We start from the raw sequence: 16,593 nt of genomic DNA on the forward strand, positions 1-16,593 counted from the left end.
GTGAAGACTGACAGCCTTGGAGACCCTGTGGGCGGTTCCACTCTGTCCTCTAGGGGCGCTGTGGGTCAGAATGGACTCCAGGCAGTGGGTGTGGTGTGTTTTTTATCCTGGTTCTGCACCTAAGCTTCCTGGGGCTCTTGGACAGACATACTACGCCCCTGCCCCGTGCACAGACCACAGGTTTAAGGCACATGTGGGTGTACATACAGCAGAAGCAGGTACAGAGAAGCTGCTGAACAGACAGGCCTGTGTGACTAAGCTGCACACACCACAGTGGGAGGCTTAGAGCTATTCTCTCACGGCCCGGAAGCCGGGGAGTGGAGATGCAGGTGTGGGCTGGGCGCTCCCTCTAAAGCTCTGGGGCATGGTGCGTCCTTGTCCCTCCCAGCTCTGGTGGCCCCCGGTGTCCCTGGGTTGTGTCTGCCTTGTCTTCATGTGGCATCTTCCCTGCATGTCCTTAGGGCCGTCCAGCTCCAGTGTGACCTCACATCAACTGCTCACATCTTCAGGGACCTTCCTTCCAAACAAGGGTCCACTCACGTGAGCCGGGCTCTGGGACCTGGACGTGCCTTTCCCGGGGACGCAGCTCCACCCACACCAGGCTCCCTGACAGGAGACCCAGGGCCCAGCACCATTAACCCCTGGGGGGCCTCTGATAACGCCAGCCCCACACAGAGTTTCTGAGTGGAGCATAGGCAGCAATACCCTGGTTTTCAGAGTCCTTTGGGCAAGTCTCTTTGGGCTGAGGGGTAAGCACTGGTTGGGGAGAAGTCCCCCTAATGAAGCCACAGGAGCCCCTGTGGCCATAATGTGGGCCCGTGCTGCTCCGCCCACAGGCCGCCACACCTGCGTGTCCCTGCGCATCCCACCCGGCTCATCCCACTTCGTCTCTTCCTGACGAGGGGAGTGCAGCTGCTGCAGGGCCTGCTTCAGGGGCCGTGTTTTCCCTGTTCTCTCGGCATCCCAGGGCGTGCCCACAGCGGACCCTGACTGAGCAACCCCATCTGTGACCGTGGGCCTGGGCTGAGTCAGCCAGCCAGGCCAGGGGAGGCCCCTGGAGACAGCTGGGGAAGATGAACTCAGTCGGCGGAACCTCGGGGCCCCGGGAGACTGAGCCAGATGTTTGGGGCCAAAGTAACATGACCCTGAAGAGGAAGGGGATGGTTCTGAGTCCCCCACTGGGCCGGCCGAGGACATATGTGCTCTTAGTGGCCTTTAGGACCACCCATCCAGGGCTGGGCGTGCACGGGGTAGGGGCTGTCCTGACTGTTCAGGGGCCGGAGCTTCTGCATGCACTTGGCCTCTCCCTGTGGCCTTGAAAGATGCTCCCTGGAAACATCATGGCCATCAGGGTGGCCCCTGACGTCCTCGCCGATGCCACTGTTGCTGCCTCGAAGTTACCCCACTCACGGAGACCCCATGTGCATCAGGACAGAACGCTGCCCCTACAGCCGTAGGGAGGAAGCTGTGCTCTGCACCCCCTTCTCGGCCGCCCCCCGGGCTCACAGCTTCACTCTGCAGGGGGTCTGAGGTTCAGGTGACAGGCTTCTCTCTGGTCACTCCTCACCAAGAGGCCGTGGGCCACCCGCACAGCCCTGAACACTGAGTGGGAGCAGCTGACATGCTTGGATCCTTGTCCTCCCCCAGGGGTGAACCCAGAAACACACAGAAGCAGGGACGGGGACGAGGCTGCAGGGACAGGGGCCTCTGCCCCTGGAGGTCCCTGTCTTGGTTCCCCAGAGTGGCTGTAACAGACACACGGGAGTGGGGAGTAGGGGCCTTTAACAAACAGAAGTCCATGCTCTCACAGTTCGGGAGCCTAGAAGTCTGAGTCCGGGGCTCTGGGTGAAGGCTTGCTCTATTTGTGGACTCTGAAGGAAGGTCCCCATCTCTCCTGAGCTTCTGTTCCTGGCCCATCTCCGTGTGGCTTGGCACCTTTCTTGGTCTCTGCTTCTCTTGGTTGCTAGTTTGTTGTTATTGTTGTTGTTATGTGCCGTCGAGTCGAAACCGACTCATAGTGACCCCTCCTTGGGTTTCCAAGGCAGTATCACTACGGAAGTAGATTGCCCCATCTTCCTTCCGAAGAGTGGCTGGTGGGTTTGAACCACCAGCCTTCTGGTTAGCAGTCAAGTGCCTTAGGCACTACGCTACCAGAGCTAGTTTAGTCTCTTTTATATCTCACAAGAAACTGACACAAGACACGCCCCACACTAATCCCATCTCATTAACATAACAAAGATGACCCATTCCCACATGGGATCATCACCATGGGCAGAGGTCAGGATTTACAAGACCTGTTTTTGGCACAGTTCAATCCACAACACTCCCAGGAAGCTCCCTGGTGCAGTGCAGACATAGCACAAGGACAGTGTGGACACAGCCTGGGGACAGTGGGGACACAGCACGAGGACAGTGGGGACAGTGCAGACACAGCATGAGGACAGTGTGGACACAGCCTGGGGACAGTGTGGACACAGCACGGGGACAGTGGGGACAGTGGGGATGCAGCCTGGGGCCAGTGGGTACACAGCACAGGGACAGTGGGGACATAGCCTGGGGCCAGTGGGGACACAGCACGGGGACAGTGCGGACACAGCATGGGGACAGTGGGGACACAGCCTGGGGACAACGGCTCACCTGGAAGAGGATCTGCAAGGCGCCATGCAGCAGGCACATACTGCGTCCCAGGAAGAGGAAGAAGGGAACCCCAAGCTCTATGATGTGGTTGCCGAGCGTCTCCGTGCGGTGAATCCACCACGGCGAGCGGTGTAGGTAGTAGGCTGCGGGGTTGGGCACCGGCTGGGTCTGCGGGAGAGGGGCCGTGAGCCACAGGGTTTGCTCTCCTAGCCGTGTGACTGCACCTGGGTGTGGGGCAGGCCAGTGTCTGCACACAGTCCTAAGGAGGAACAGCACTGCAGAGTGGCTGGCCGCATCCACTCCCAGGGCTGGAACCCATCAAACGCCTCTCCCGTGGCGGCTTCCTTCCTCCTCCACCCTCTGCCCGGCCGGAGGTGCAGCCCAGGGCAGAATGCAGGGGCTGCGAGGCCGGGGGCCAACGCCAGGGCCCCAGGAGGACACAGACGCAGCACCGGCTTCTTCACGCAAGCTCACGACCCAGTGGGCCAGTGACGGCCGGCCCTGGGGCCCTGCAGCATGCCGGCTAATTCCTGTGGCAGCCCTGAGGGGCTGTCTGCGAGTGGGGCGGGTGCCCAGGGCCTTGGAGAAGACGAGAAGCCCAGAGCTGGGGATGGGAGAACAGCTGGGTGTTGCCCAGCAGGAACACAGGGCATTGGGAGGAAGCCGTGGCTCATTCCTGAGGAGCAGGCTGCACCCCACCACGTGATGGTTGTGGGGGCTCTGGACCTGGTAGACTCCAACTGCTTAGGTGCATGAATGTTCAGGGTGGGCCATGGTGGGGCCGAACACAGACACCTCTGACTACAGGGCACGGGGTGGGGGGGCCAGAACTTCCCGCCATCTTTCCTGGACACAGAGGTTCTGTGGGGAGGGGAGGACATCTCAGGGGTCAGGCTCCTACAGTGGTGGGCTGCCTGGCCCAGCTCTGATCCCCACGTGGGAGTGATCCCCACATGGTGGACACAGCCAGCCTTGGGGGAGGACGTAGGTCCGGACATGAGCAGCTTGAGGGCCTTCCAGGGCCACACCTGCACTGACCCCCTTCTCCCAGGCACCTGGCTGTGCACCACCTGTGGCCTTGCAGACCCCGTGGGAAATGTCCAGGCCAGGGGACGGTGCCGGGTCTGGTGGCTCCGAGTCCAGCAGTAGCTCAGCTTGCCTCCCAGGCCCAGTGAGGAGCCTGGTAGTCTCTCCTCTCCCGAGGTCTCCTGAGGTGTTGGCTCCAGGGCTCCCACCCCCACAGCCATGCTCCCAGACCCTCGCTAGTTCCCTGGAGAGGGGCGGCCAGAAGCCTGATGACTGAGTGCAGCTGTGGGCCCGACGTTCAGACTGAGCTGGGCCCTCTGCCACCGTTTGGAGGTGTGGAGGGGGCTTCCTGCCACAGTTACGAGCTGGTGACAGGCTGGCACACGGTGACCCTGAGCAGGGTGCTGCCAAGGACATGGCAAAGAAGACGCCCCCACAGGGGTCACGAGAATGGGGAGAGGGACAGGGACGTAGGAGTGCTGTCCTAGTGACCTGGCCCGAAGCCCTGGCTGCCAACACAGTGACAACTACGACCCTCAGGGGACTGTGATGCCTATTGGTCGTGGCCCCAGGTGTGCCCCAGGTATCTCCAGGTGTGCACCCAGGTGTGTCTCCAGGTGTGCACCCAGGTGTGTCAGCTTTGACAGCAGCTGGTCAAGTTTGCTTGTTTGAAGAAGCATCCTTCCCCATTGTGGCCATGCCATCATCTGTGGCATCTTGCTGGCCACCCTCTTGGGATGGCCGTCAGGTGGGCGGCCCTGATACTTGTCTGATCTCCATACAAGAACAGAGTGCACTTCCCGTGGCCAGGGGCCAGCCCTGCATGTCGCTGCTGCGGGGAGGGGCTGAAGTCAGGGAGGGGCGGCAGGGAGAGCCTTCCAGGCTCCTGGGGGGTGTCCAGCAGACACAGACAAGCAGGTCCACAGCTGGTGCTGTTCCCGTGGCCCCACGGCCTGGCAAGTCACTCGATTCGGGGCCTGGGCAGCGGCTGTGCCCGCACCCTCGGTCCAGCCCCCTGCAGACTCGTCCCGTCCACAGGGGCCCAGGGGCAGACGGGGTCTGGGTGCCGGCCCGCTGTGGACACAGGGCCAGGTGGCACGGGGACGAAGTGGCTTTTTTCTTACTCTGCTCTGGGTTGGGGTCGGTCTCTGGGAACCGCAGGCCCCACGTGACCCTGGCACTGGTGGAGGGGATTTCCTGAGGCTCATACGGGATTCCCGCTGTGTACGGGATTCTGTGCCCAGAGGAGATGGAGCAGCAGCGGGTGCCCGGGGAGGCCTAGGGCTTTGGGCCACAGGAAGGGGCTCAGCAGCATGACAGCCGGCCCCTGCAACTGGCAACCCCACAGAGGGCGAGGGCCCCCGTTCGGTGGGGGCAGGGGCCGGCTGGGGGGAAGCAGCCACTTTGGGGGATTAAAGGACCGACAAGGTAGTCGGGGCGCATTTTTTTAGGGGGAGTGGGCATGAAGGTTTCTGAATGGGGAAGGACTCCCTCCACAATAACCAGTCGGACAGCTGCTTCAACCCGATGTGCTTCCCATTGTCCGTGTGTCAGCAGGCCCCCCCCGCCCCATGGATGCCAGGGAAGTAAAGCAGACGGGAACCAAAGTCTCAACCCTGTGACCCACTCAGGGGAGTGGAGGGTGGCAGCTTGGCTCGGGCAGCCTCTGGGCCACCAGCTCTGCCCTGGTTGGTGGCAGTGCTGCCAAGCCCACACTGCATGTCACCACGCTACGTGAAACGTGCTGTTCACGCGGGATGAGCGGCACGGGACGGGCGGTGCAAACGGTCACCGCCGCTTGTTGAAAGGCACCGCAAAGCCCATGGGGCGTGGTTCACTGATGCACACGGCAGTGCGGGTGTTGGAGTCGGCGGGCTTGGTTGGTCTTTGGTTTGCAGTGATGTCTGCCTTCTAAACGGTTTGGGATTCCGGAAGGTTCTGTTTTAGGAGACCGCGCCTCTGGCTAAGGGAGCTCCCGGGTGAGTATCAACATTCGCCCCAGAGCCGGCGTCTGGCGCTGCTTCTGCAGGTTTACGAGCTGCTGTGGGCGGTGGCGTTTGCGGTGGGAAGGCTGCTCGGCACACGGACCCCGGAGGCCCCCTTCCCCCACGGTCTGTGCTGTGATGCCTGCCCCCTGCAAACCGGTGACGGAGCTGGATTTTGTCTGCGCTCAGGCTGGAGGGACACCCCCCCGACCTGAAGTTTGGTCATAAAATGGGTGACAGCAGCCTCGCACCCTATAAAGCTCGAGTCAGGCCGTGCACTGTGGCGGCTCGGCAGGCGCTCGCGGTGTGGATGCTCAGGCAGCCGTCTGGAGGGCTGGGACACGGAGGGGTCTGGCCAGCCTAGGACCTCTGCACACTACTGTCACCATCTCCTTCTCTAAATAGAGACACCTTCACGTAAGACGAGGGCAGAGGCAAGGGCCTGGTGGGGACAGGAACCGGGAGGCTGCCTTCCTGTGGCCACCGCCTGCTCACACTCTTCGGCCCACCAGCGAGGAGTCGAAGGGCACAGGCCTGTCCCCCACCCTCCTGTGTTGGGGGGCTTTAGGCGCTGGGTTTTGCATGAGAGGCACACCCAAAGCCCGCCTGAGGACTGATTTTCTGAAGTCCCCCTGCAGCCCGTTTCAAGTGGAAACCCTGCGGCGGGGCACCTGCTCTTCTGCCATCCAGGACCTTGTCCCAGCACACACGTGGGTGCCATTGGGCTGCCCCCAAACGCCTGGGCAGTGAGCACATCGTGAGCAAAGGGGCTGACCAAGGAGCAGTGCGGGATATGGGTCTCCCAGGAGGCCGGACCCTGGAGTCCAGGTCCTCTGCCTGTCCCTTTGCTCGTCCCTCTGCACAACGGCGCCATTGGGGTGTGCGTCCTCCTCGGGGTGTCTGCGTGCTGGCCACGCCCACCCCAGAGACGCAGACAGTAGCTACCTCGGGAGGGGCCGGGGAGATGCTGGATCCACCAAGTGAGGGTCTCAGCAGAGAAACATGAAACCACCAAGTGTCCCGGGAACAGATCCACGGCCAGTCCCTGGGGCTCACATGTCCTCAGCGGCTTGAGGCCCAAGTGCTGAGTGCTACAGGCACCAGAAAGCCTCCCCTCGTCAGCGGCCTGAAGCTTCTGGAATGGTGGCTGCACCTTCCTTCTTGAGGACAAGGACCCCCCAGCTGGCAGGCATGTGCCCTCCTAAAATGGCCACCCACCTGCTACCCAGGTGCGTCTCAAGGCAGACAAGTCTCAGGGTCTCAGGAAGGAAGAAGAGCCACCAAGGTGCAGGACGGGAAATCAGAGCACTAAGGAGACAGCAGGGTCGTGAGCATCGGGCTAGGAGGCTCCCAAGGATGGCCACCGTCAGCTCTGGGCACCCTCCTCCAAGGATGGCCACCGTCAGCTCTGGGCACCCTCCTGGACCCACCACCAGGAGGTGTCTGCTCTGGGAATCAGAGCCGGCCTGTGGCTTGGTCTTTGAAAAGACGGGCAGATGGGCCCGTCCCTGTGAAGGCAGCTGCCATGAAGGTCCTCTGCAAGGATACAGAGCGCCCTGTGGAGAAGAGACCAGCCCGTCTTACAAGGACACACCCAGGACGCTCCCCAGGGGTGATGACAATGGGACCTGGGCTTGTCTACTTTGGGGCACGTATCAGGAAAAACCAGCGCAGTGCCTAAAGCACTTGACTGCTAACCAGATGGCTGGTGGTTCAAACCCACCAGCCACTCCTCAGAAGGAAGGCTGGGCAATCTACTTCCATAGTGATACTGCCTCAGAAACCCAAGGAGGGGTTGCTATGAGTTGGGTCCAACTTGACGGCACATAACAACAATAACAGAAAGGGTACAGGGTGACCTCGGAGATACCATGGGTTTGGTTCCAGGCACCGCAATAAAGCAAAAATCACAATAAAGTGACTTACACAGATGATTTGGTTTTCCAGTGCATATAAAAGTTATGTTTAAAAAGATGCAAGGAAGGAACTGGTCCTTAGGACTGATGGACCACACGAACCCCAGCTTCCACGGCCCTGAGATCAGAACTGATGGCGCCTGGTTCCAGTGATGACCGCTCTGAAAGGGACCAGTGTAGCAGGTCCCGGGTAGAGTGGGAGAAGGTGCAGAACAAAGCTCAACATCATAAAACAGGCCAGGCTGGCTGGTCGGACAGAGACAGCGTGGCCCCAGTCACCCTTCAGGCCTGGAACTGAACTCTCCCTGGGGCTCAAGTTCAGCCAAAGGACAGACAGGCCAGTAACAGTAAAGCCAGGGAGGTGCCCACTCCTCAGCTCAACAACCAGACAGGAAGGTGCCCACTCTTCAGCTCAACAACCAAACAAGGTCCCAAGGGCAGCATGTGCCCAGGGAGGAGGCTCAGAAGGCAGGAAGGGGCAGGAAACAGGAAGATGGGACACAGGAGACATGGGGGAACACGGTGGGGACTGCAGTCACCGTCACGAAACCAAATGTGTACAAACTGTTGAGTGAGAGCGGGTTAGTTCTGTAAACCTTCACCCGAACCACAATAAAAGACTAAACATAAACAAACTGTTACAAAGCTATGTTGGTGCCATACTGTCATCTGAAAGTGTGCGGACACTAATGAAACAGTTTGAAGTGTGGTGAGAATGACCAGTGCGGCACAGAGACAGGGAGTGAGCTCATGCTGTCGGGAAAACGGTGCCGGCAGGCTTGCTTGACGCAGGGCTGCCCCGAACCTTCCGTTTGTTAGGAGCTCAGTACCTGTGAGGTGCAGGACGACAAGGTGCGCCCACGTCTGGGCTGATAAAGGAGAAGGTCAGTGAAATGTGGAGACCCCTCCATGAGACGGTTCCGCTCAAGGATGGCCTCAAACGGACCAGCAGTGAGGAGGCTCACAGGCAGGGCAGTACAGAGTGCAGGCCACCACGGGTCAGGGCCCACCGTGCCCACCCACACCCCCGCAGGCAGCCCACCAGCCCAGCTGCATCCCCTGGGGGTGTGACATCTGCGGCCCTGCTTCCCCACCCCAGCCCACAGGGTGCATATAAAACACTTTCCTTTTATAAAATGAGGAAAACTGTCCGTGGGCCCAGCCCGGTCTGTAAAATTACACGAACCACCCCCAGCCTAGCCGCGCACATGGCCAGGGTGCCTGGTGACCCTTGGCCAATCACACCAGGCACAGCGGGTGGTGTGTACCCTGTGGTTGTACCTAACAGGGGCATCCACCCCATTGGGGAACGTTGTGGAATGCAGGAAGGGAGAGGGCTCCAGCTGTGTTTCTGGGGAACAGAGGTGCTCCTGGGCGTACACGTGCTGTGTGCCTCTGGGTCTCTCTCCCAGTACAGACAGGGTCCCACCAAGCAGCGGCTCTGTGCTGGGGCCTGTCACGGTGCCCCATGGCAGGTCCCGTGTTGCAGGCGACAGCCCTGTGCTGGAGCCCATCACAGTGGCCCACGGCGGGTCCCGTGTCATGGGCGGCGGCCCTGGGCTGGGGCCCGTCACAGTGCCCCACGGCGGGTCCTGTGTCATGGGCGGTGGCCCTGGGCTGGGGCCCGTCACAGTGCCCCATGGTAGGTCCTGTGTTGCAGGACAGTGGCCGTACATTTACATGTGAATTACAAGCATATGCCTGCAGGACGGGGCGGTGAGGTGCTGAGTGACCAGGCTTCCTGGGCCAGTGTGTGGTGCTGACGGCAGCACAGGCCTGAGGGCTCCTGGAAGTTCTGCCAGAACCAGCGACAGTCGTCCTCTGGTGCCACAGCTCTGCCTCCGGCCACAAACACTTCCTCCAGAGACAAACCCAGCCTCTGGGCAAGATGGTGCGGGCACCAGCAGGGGCCCTGGAAGGCCCCCACCTCAGCTAGACCCCTAGGCCCGTGGCATCCTGGTGGGCAGACAGTCCTGGTTGTGAACAAGAAGGAGTCCCAGAAGGCCGGCGGGACCCTAAGGCGGCACAGGAATTCCCCAGGCCTCCTGAATGTAGCACCAACGCCCCGAAGCACAGGTATCGCTGTCCGGCAACACAGGGGTTGGCAATGGGGTCCCGACTTAGCACGTGTCCTCCTCACATCCTCCCAAAGGTGACTGGCTTCTTAACACAGACATGAAGGTGGTGGACAGCAGGCCTGGAGCTCTGTCCCCAGGGAACGCAGAGTCAGCAGTTCAAGGTCAAAGAATGGTAAGGCGGCCCTGAGCACAGTGAGCATGGTCTGTGGGGGCATTCTTAGGTTGAGGGGTTCATTTTCCCACTCAGGCCCTTGGCCACCAGCACCCTGTCCTTCTGCCTGGGGACAAGGAGGAGGTCCAGGAGCGCCCTGACCACAGAGTGCCTTGCTGAGCTCAGACTGTGGCTTAGCAAGGAAGGGGAGGAGGCGGGGACCTCTCCCCGTCCACTGGTTTCTTGTGTGCTAATGGGGCTGGGGCACCCCAGCAGTGGTGGCTCAGTGCTAAAATCCTTGCCTTGTGTGTGGCAGACCTGGGTTCGATTCCCGGCCCGTGCGGCTCACGTGTAGCTCCGCCCTGCCTGTTGGAGGAGGCTTCAGTGTTGCTAGGTTTCGGTGCATCTTCCAGGCTAACACGGACAAGGAAGGGGTCCCAGTGCCCAACTTCCACAGTCAACCGTCTAATCCACAGCTGCTCTGGGCTGTCTCATGGTGACCCCATGCACAACAGCAAAAGGCCGCCAGGCCCCGTGCCGTCTTCCTGGCTGCTGGCACTCTGGGGTCCATGGCTGCACCACTGAGTACATACTGCTGTGTACTTCAAGTCCCTTCCAGCCCAGGGACCCGTCTCGTAGCAGCATGTCAGACCCTGCTCTGTGGGGCTCCATGAAGCTCCATGGTGGTCCATGGGGCTCTGTGGGGCTCCATGGTGGTCTGTGGGGCTCTGTGGTGCTCCATGGTGGTCTGTGGGGCTCCATGGTGGTCCATGGGGCTCTGTGGGGCTGCGTGGTGGTCTGTGGTGCTCCGTGGTGGTTCTTGGGGCTCTGTGGGGCTCCATGGTGGTCTGTGGGGCTCCCTGGGGCTCCCTGGGGCTCAGTGGGGCTCCGTGGTGGTCTGTGGGGCTCCATGGTGGTTCTTGGGGCTCCGTGGTGGTCCGTGATGCTCCGTGGTGGTCTGTGGGGCTCCATGGGGCTCCGTGGGACTCCATGGGGCTCTGTAGTGGTCCGTGGTGGTCCATGGAGCTCTCAATGCTGACTTTGGAAGGTGACCACCAGGCCTTTCTTCCTTGCCTGTTTCTGGAAGTGCTGCTGACACCTGCCCACCTTGGGTGACCCTACTGGCATGTGAAATGCTGGTGGCAGAGTGTCCAACAGCAGAGCCACCCACAGGTCCCCCAGCAGGGCACATGGAAGGGGATGTGATGAGAAGGGAACACCTTTTTCATCCAGATTTGCACGTGTGCCCGTAAAGGAAGCAAGAAGGTGACCCTGATGGGAGGGGACAGAGGGGAGGCAGAACTTCCGCTAGAAACGTTCATCTGCCCTCCCACTCCCATGACTTTCTGGTTCAGAACCAGGGCCAGGGCCGGGGCCCAGAGCTGCCGTTAGTGACCGGAAGGACACAGGGTGAACGCTGGGACACGTGTGCCTGTGGATGCGCCTGCGGGACATGGAGAGGGCAGAGCTGGGACTTGAGAGTGCACGGGGGTGACTCTCACAGGCTTTGCAGGCCCCATGCACGTTCAGGGCCGACGTCAGGGGCCCGGAGGCAGCGCTGTCTGAGGGGACTTGCGGAGCGGCTGTCTCGCCACCGGACTGAAGCTCTGAGTCAGAAACTCAATTACAGACACAAAGGCTCCCCTTGTGCGGGGCTCCCGGAGGGGGTGAGGGGGGAGTGATTTATGTCCGGGATTAAAGGTCAGCCTGGCACTGGGCTTGGGGCGCACAGCAGGCTGGCTGGAGTTAACCCATTCCTGCACGGGCCTGGGAGGGAGGAGAAAGGAGGAGAGCGGAGGGAGCTCCTGGGGCCGGGCTTCAAGCACAAACTGGGGACCCCTCCCCAGGAGATGAATCCGCTGCAGGGTGGCAGGGGCTCCCGTGGTGCTGGGGGCCGTGGATCTGACTCACGGTGACGCCAGGGGACGGAGCAGAAGGGCTGTCCTCCTTACGGGGGCACATTGCCAGGTCTTCCTCCCAAGAACCCGCTGGTTGGTTCAAACCTCTAACCTTCACAGCTGTGCCAGCAGGCTTGCTGGGGCTCTGATGAGGAGACAGAACATCCCTTGACAGCTTGTTGCTGCGAGGCGCCGTCGAGTCGGCTCCGACTCCTAGCGAGCCCGGGTACAACAGAACCAAACGCTGCGCGGTCCTGCGCCAGCCCCTCAGTGCATGCTATGTCTGAGCCCATCATTGCAGCCACTGTGTCAATCCATCTCACTGAGGGACTTCCCCTTTCTCGTTGACCCTCCATTTGGCAGCTCACTGACCTCAAATCCACAGTCCACATTATAACTTACAGCAACACTATGGCGGGGTTGTAGGGTGCAGGCCCACATGAAGGCGGGACAGTGGCCGTGAAACACGGCACCAGGTCACACTTCCACACTTTTTCATGGAGCCCAGTGCCCGGCAAGCATGGCAGGTTTGCACATTCCCCTGCTCCAAATGGAACGGAACGGACCCCACGGAAACCACCTGCAGGCAAAAGGTGCGTCTTTCCTGCTCTCTGAGGTCTCCCCGGTGCTGCTCTGGGCCCTCACACACGACCGTCGTTACAAACCTCGCTGGGCAGACGGAGGGCTCACTATGCAGCTCAGCGTGGGAGCCCAGGGGCCTTGGTGCTGGGGCGCTGGGGCCGGGGCCAGCTCACAGTGGTCATGCCCAGCAGGAGCGGTCAGCCGGTGTCCCCAGAAAGCGACGGTGATGGTCTGGGGCCCCCTGGCCTCACTGGCCAAGCCCTCACCCTGTAAGGCCCCAGGCCCCCGGGGGCACATCTCCTGAGCCAGCCACGCGCCGGGACCCCACATAACTGTAGGGATGAGGGGGCGGCCACGCAGCTTCAGGCAGGGCTCCCCCCACTCCCGTAGGTGTCTTCTTGGCGCTGCTGCCACCCTACCCACCCGGCCTCCACTAGACTGGGTCCCACATGCTGAGAACACAGGTCCAAAAACACATGGGGCTGCGGGGGGCTTCGGCCCAAACACAGAATCCCAGCTGCAAAGTGCAGCAACCCTGGGGGAGGGGCTTCCTCCCCAGAGGACCCGTCCCCACCCCCCGGGCTGCAGCCCCCATCCCCTAGCACAGGGTCTTCCTCCCAGGGGGCAGAGCCCCCCACTACAGGGTCCCTGGGCCCGGCCCCACCTCCTGACCTCCCCCCACTCAAGCCTAGTCCCAGGACAAGCACCTCTTTAACCCACCTGGGCCCAGCCGCCTCCCTCATCCCAAACAAGCGAGCTCTGAAGCTGTGTGGGCCGTGAGCTTACTGAACAGGGCTGTGGCCAGGACAGGAGCCTGAGGCATCCTTCGAGTTATGCCTGACTGTGTCTAAGGCCAGGCCTTCCTGGCACGTGCCCTGGGAAGATGGGCCCTGTGGGCTGCCCACAGCAGGAGGGAAGGCACTGTGCCAGGTGGTACCACCTGGGGAGGTCAGACAGGGACCAGGGCCTGTCACCTGGGGTTGAGGCCAACACAGCACGCCAGCGGGGGACACATGGGCAGCAGTGGCTCTGCTGACCACAGCACCTGGACACGGTGTCCCTGCACATTGGCTGCCCTAGTTCTGGAAGGCAGCCTTGCAGACTCCACGTCCCAGCTCAGCAGCCAGCAGCCCCCAGCTCCATGGGCAGATGGCCCGGCCTGCAGCCCAGCATGTGCAGGACACTCTGGGGATGGCTTGTGAACCCCCCAACCCCAACAAGGAGGGCTGGCATCCTGAGTGGACGGAGCTGCACCCTCAGGTGAAGGTGCCATGGACGCCTCGTCCCCTTGGCTGGTGGATGGGGCGGTGGGCAAGCCTGGGCACCATGACTCCCTACCATGTCCCGACTGGTGGCTGCCACTCACCTCATAGTGGTAGTCCATGCAGGTCAGGTCCAGCCAGCACCGGTCCCCCCGGATCTTGATCAGCCCCTGCCACGGAAGAACAGGCTTGGTCACCAGGGCGTGTCACAGGAGAGACAACTGCCTGCCCGGGAGAGGCCGTGTTGAGGGGCATTTGTCAGAAAAGGTTTTTTTGTTTTGCTATCAGTTAAGTTAAACAAGACTGTGGGTGAGTCCTCATCCTGTGTCTGGGGTCCTACAAAGGGGTCAGCCCCACACGGGGGCAGATGCTGTGATGCAGTGAATTTTGCTTAATCTGGTCCTTTTGCCCAGAGTCTCTGTGACTCCTATACAGTGGTGGGTGGGACTATGCAAATAAGGTGTCTGTGGCCCACCAAGGGGATTGGACAGCTTGCTACTCATGCAAATAAGGTTTACTGGACCTGGGCTGGTTAAGGCTGTGTGTCACCTTGGGGGACCATGATTTTCAGTGGTCTGGCAGTTATGAGGGATGTCACCCTGCAGGCTGGGTCTGGCGTAATTATCCTTTGTTTGCTGCTGTGTTTAACTCCTAGCCTGTGGGTCTGTGATTATGGTCCTGTTTGGGAGTGAGTCGTCTGTTGTGTTAATGAGGCAGGATTCGGATGGGATGCACCTTGAGTCGCTGTCTCACCCTTACCCCAGTCACTGTCATGACCACCCTTAGTCAAGCGACACCCCTGCCCCACCTTGATCAAGTCAGGGGCATCCTTGAGGTGTTCCCTGCATGCAACATGCACATGAACCCTCTGGCAAAGTCCCTGCTCCGCTGGATGCTGCATTAGCTCGTCCTCATTGGACCTCTGGTTCTGGAGCCAGCAGCCTGTCATCAGACCTGCGACGTGGGTCCATCAGCCCCTGCAACCATGTGAGTCAGAAGACGCCCCCAGCCTGACAGCTGACCCACGGATTTGGGACCTGTCAGCCTCCACAAGCATAGGAGCCATTCTCTCAACGGTTTGTGGGTTCTGTGAGATGGTGCAGAGAATGGTTACGGAACCCAAAGATAGGAGCAGGATATGGGGTGGGGGAAGAGTTGGTGTGAGAAAGGATGGAGTGGGACAGGAGTTTGGAGAAGCTGGGCATTTGGGACATCTTTGACCTCTGCCTCACGGGAACCAGCCTTGTGCTGATTCTCCTAAAAGAGATGAGTCACGCAGATGTCACAAGCAGCAGGGGTACGCTGAGGACTGCCAGCAGCCCCCAATGCCAGGAGGGAGGCAGACAGGAAGCCCACCTCGCAGCCTGAACAAGGCTGACGCCCTGGCTTGGACTTTCAACTTCTACTCTTTCTCGCTGCCCACCTTGTGGCCCCAGGACACTGACACCCTCCCTGGAGATGAGGTGCTGGGGACTGGTGGAGCCATGCCCCAAGCACTGAGAATCTTGCTACTTAAAGACTCGAAGAACAAATTCCTTTGAAAACTGAAGAGTCCTTTCCTTCTGGAACAGATCTGCTTAAATCTCAAAAGCACCAGATGGACCCGTGCAGCAGCACCCACCGTGGGGCTGTTCACAACACCCAGACAGAAACAACAGACATTTCCATCAGCAGATGAATGGACACACAGAGAGTGGTATGACCCCACACAGTGGAGTATTATGCAGCCATGAAGAGGAATGGGGTCCCGGGGCTCGAAGCCACCACACAGATGAACCTTGGAAACAACACACAGACTGCACTCAGTCAGCCGCCAAAGGACAGATGCCGTGTGACTGCCCTTGCGTGAAATATACAAATATCTAGAAACCAAAGGTGATTCATGGTGACCAGGGGTGGGAGGTGGGGGCAGAGGGGAGTGTTTGCTTGGGGGTGCTGGGTTGCTGGTCGGGGTGGGAGAATGACTGGCAGAGCTGGGTGAGGGTGGTGGGCCGACACAAAGTCTAGCATCAGCATCACTGAACTGACACGTGGACATTGCGGGTGCTCTGTGGTACGTTATTTTCCACACAGTTACAACAACAACAAACCACACCGTGCCAGATATGCAATTCCCAGTTGGAATTCCTGCTTCGGTGTCATGTTTTGTATTAAAATGATGCTCCACAACGTCAGAGGTTTCCTTGCTGATCAGGCCTGACCGATCCCACCTGAGGGCGCTGGCTGGTGTGGGCAGACTAGGCTGGTTTCTGATTGAAAGGCCGGCGGCCCTGCTCGGCAGGGGACACGGCCACACTTCCACGTGACACGTCCCCGTGAGTACCACTCTCCCGTCCCCTTTTGGAACTGGGAGTCATCATCTTTGGAGATTCAAACCAAGCGAAGAAGAAGGGGGAAAAAAAAAAAAACAAAATAATTAAAATGTCAGTCAAATCCTAAACTGATATGAGACACTTAAAAATCTGAAAAAATTCTTTCGGGAGCGCAGGGTAATTATATTCCTCCCATCCATTGATTCCCCCCGACAATGCAGATGTCAGATTTTCCACGGATTTTTTTCTCCAGAGCTAAGTGTCAAAGGAACAAAGCCTTCTTTGAGCCTTTTTCAGCCCAAAATGAATTCTGAAAAGATGGTGCAGACAGGCCCGAGGCCACCAGGCCTGCGCAGAGCCAAGTGACCCACAGATGTCTGGGCGGTTCTCCGCTTGTCGGCTGAAGGGGAAGTGCGCCAGCCCTGAGGCGTCAGAACAGCCCTGCTGGGGAAGCTTCCGGCCGTGGGCGGGAGGCGGGCGTGCAGGGCGGGCAGATGTGCCTGTGTCCCGCGCACGTGTCTGGGGACACGCTCTTTAAACTCCACTGGAGGGGTCCTCGGGTGGGGCAGGTGGTGGCAAGTGACTACTAACCAAAGCTTGGCAGCTGGACCTGATGCAGAGGCACCCGGAAGCAAGGCCTGGCAATCAGTTTCCACTGAGATTACAGCCGAGCGGACCTGTGCAGTGAGACTACAGCCGAGCGGACGCAGCAGCGAGATCACAGCCGAGCGGACGCAGCAGTGAGA

The 16,593-nt window shown here is 60.2% G+C and overlaps 1 protein-coding gene across 1 annotated transcript in view; it reads right to left on the reverse strand.

Annotated features, from left to right (window-relative positions):
- Window positions 1-16,593, reverse strand: part of LMF1 (lipase maturation factor 1) — a 65,184-nt gene that overhangs the window by 8,393 nt on the left and 40,198 nt on the right. Inside the window, exons 5-6 of the mRNA XM_007957492.1 lie at window positions 13,640-13,705; window positions 2,638-2,805 (exon numbers count right to left, since the gene is read on the reverse strand). Coding sequence (XP_007955683.1) covers window positions 2,638-2,805; window positions 13,640-13,705 — 234 coding nt within the window. The remainder of the gene's footprint in view (window positions 1-2,637; window positions 2,806-13,639; window positions 13,706-16,593) is intronic.

This window comes from Orycteropus afer, unplaced genomic scaffold (genome assembly GCF_000298275.1).
Source record: "Orycteropus afer afer isolate SDZICR_OR568_19922 unplaced genomic scaffold, OryAfe1.0 scaffold00751, whole genome shotgun sequence".
NCBI lineage: Eukaryota > Metazoa > Chordata > Mammalia > Tubulidentata > Orycteropodidae > Orycteropus > Orycteropus afer.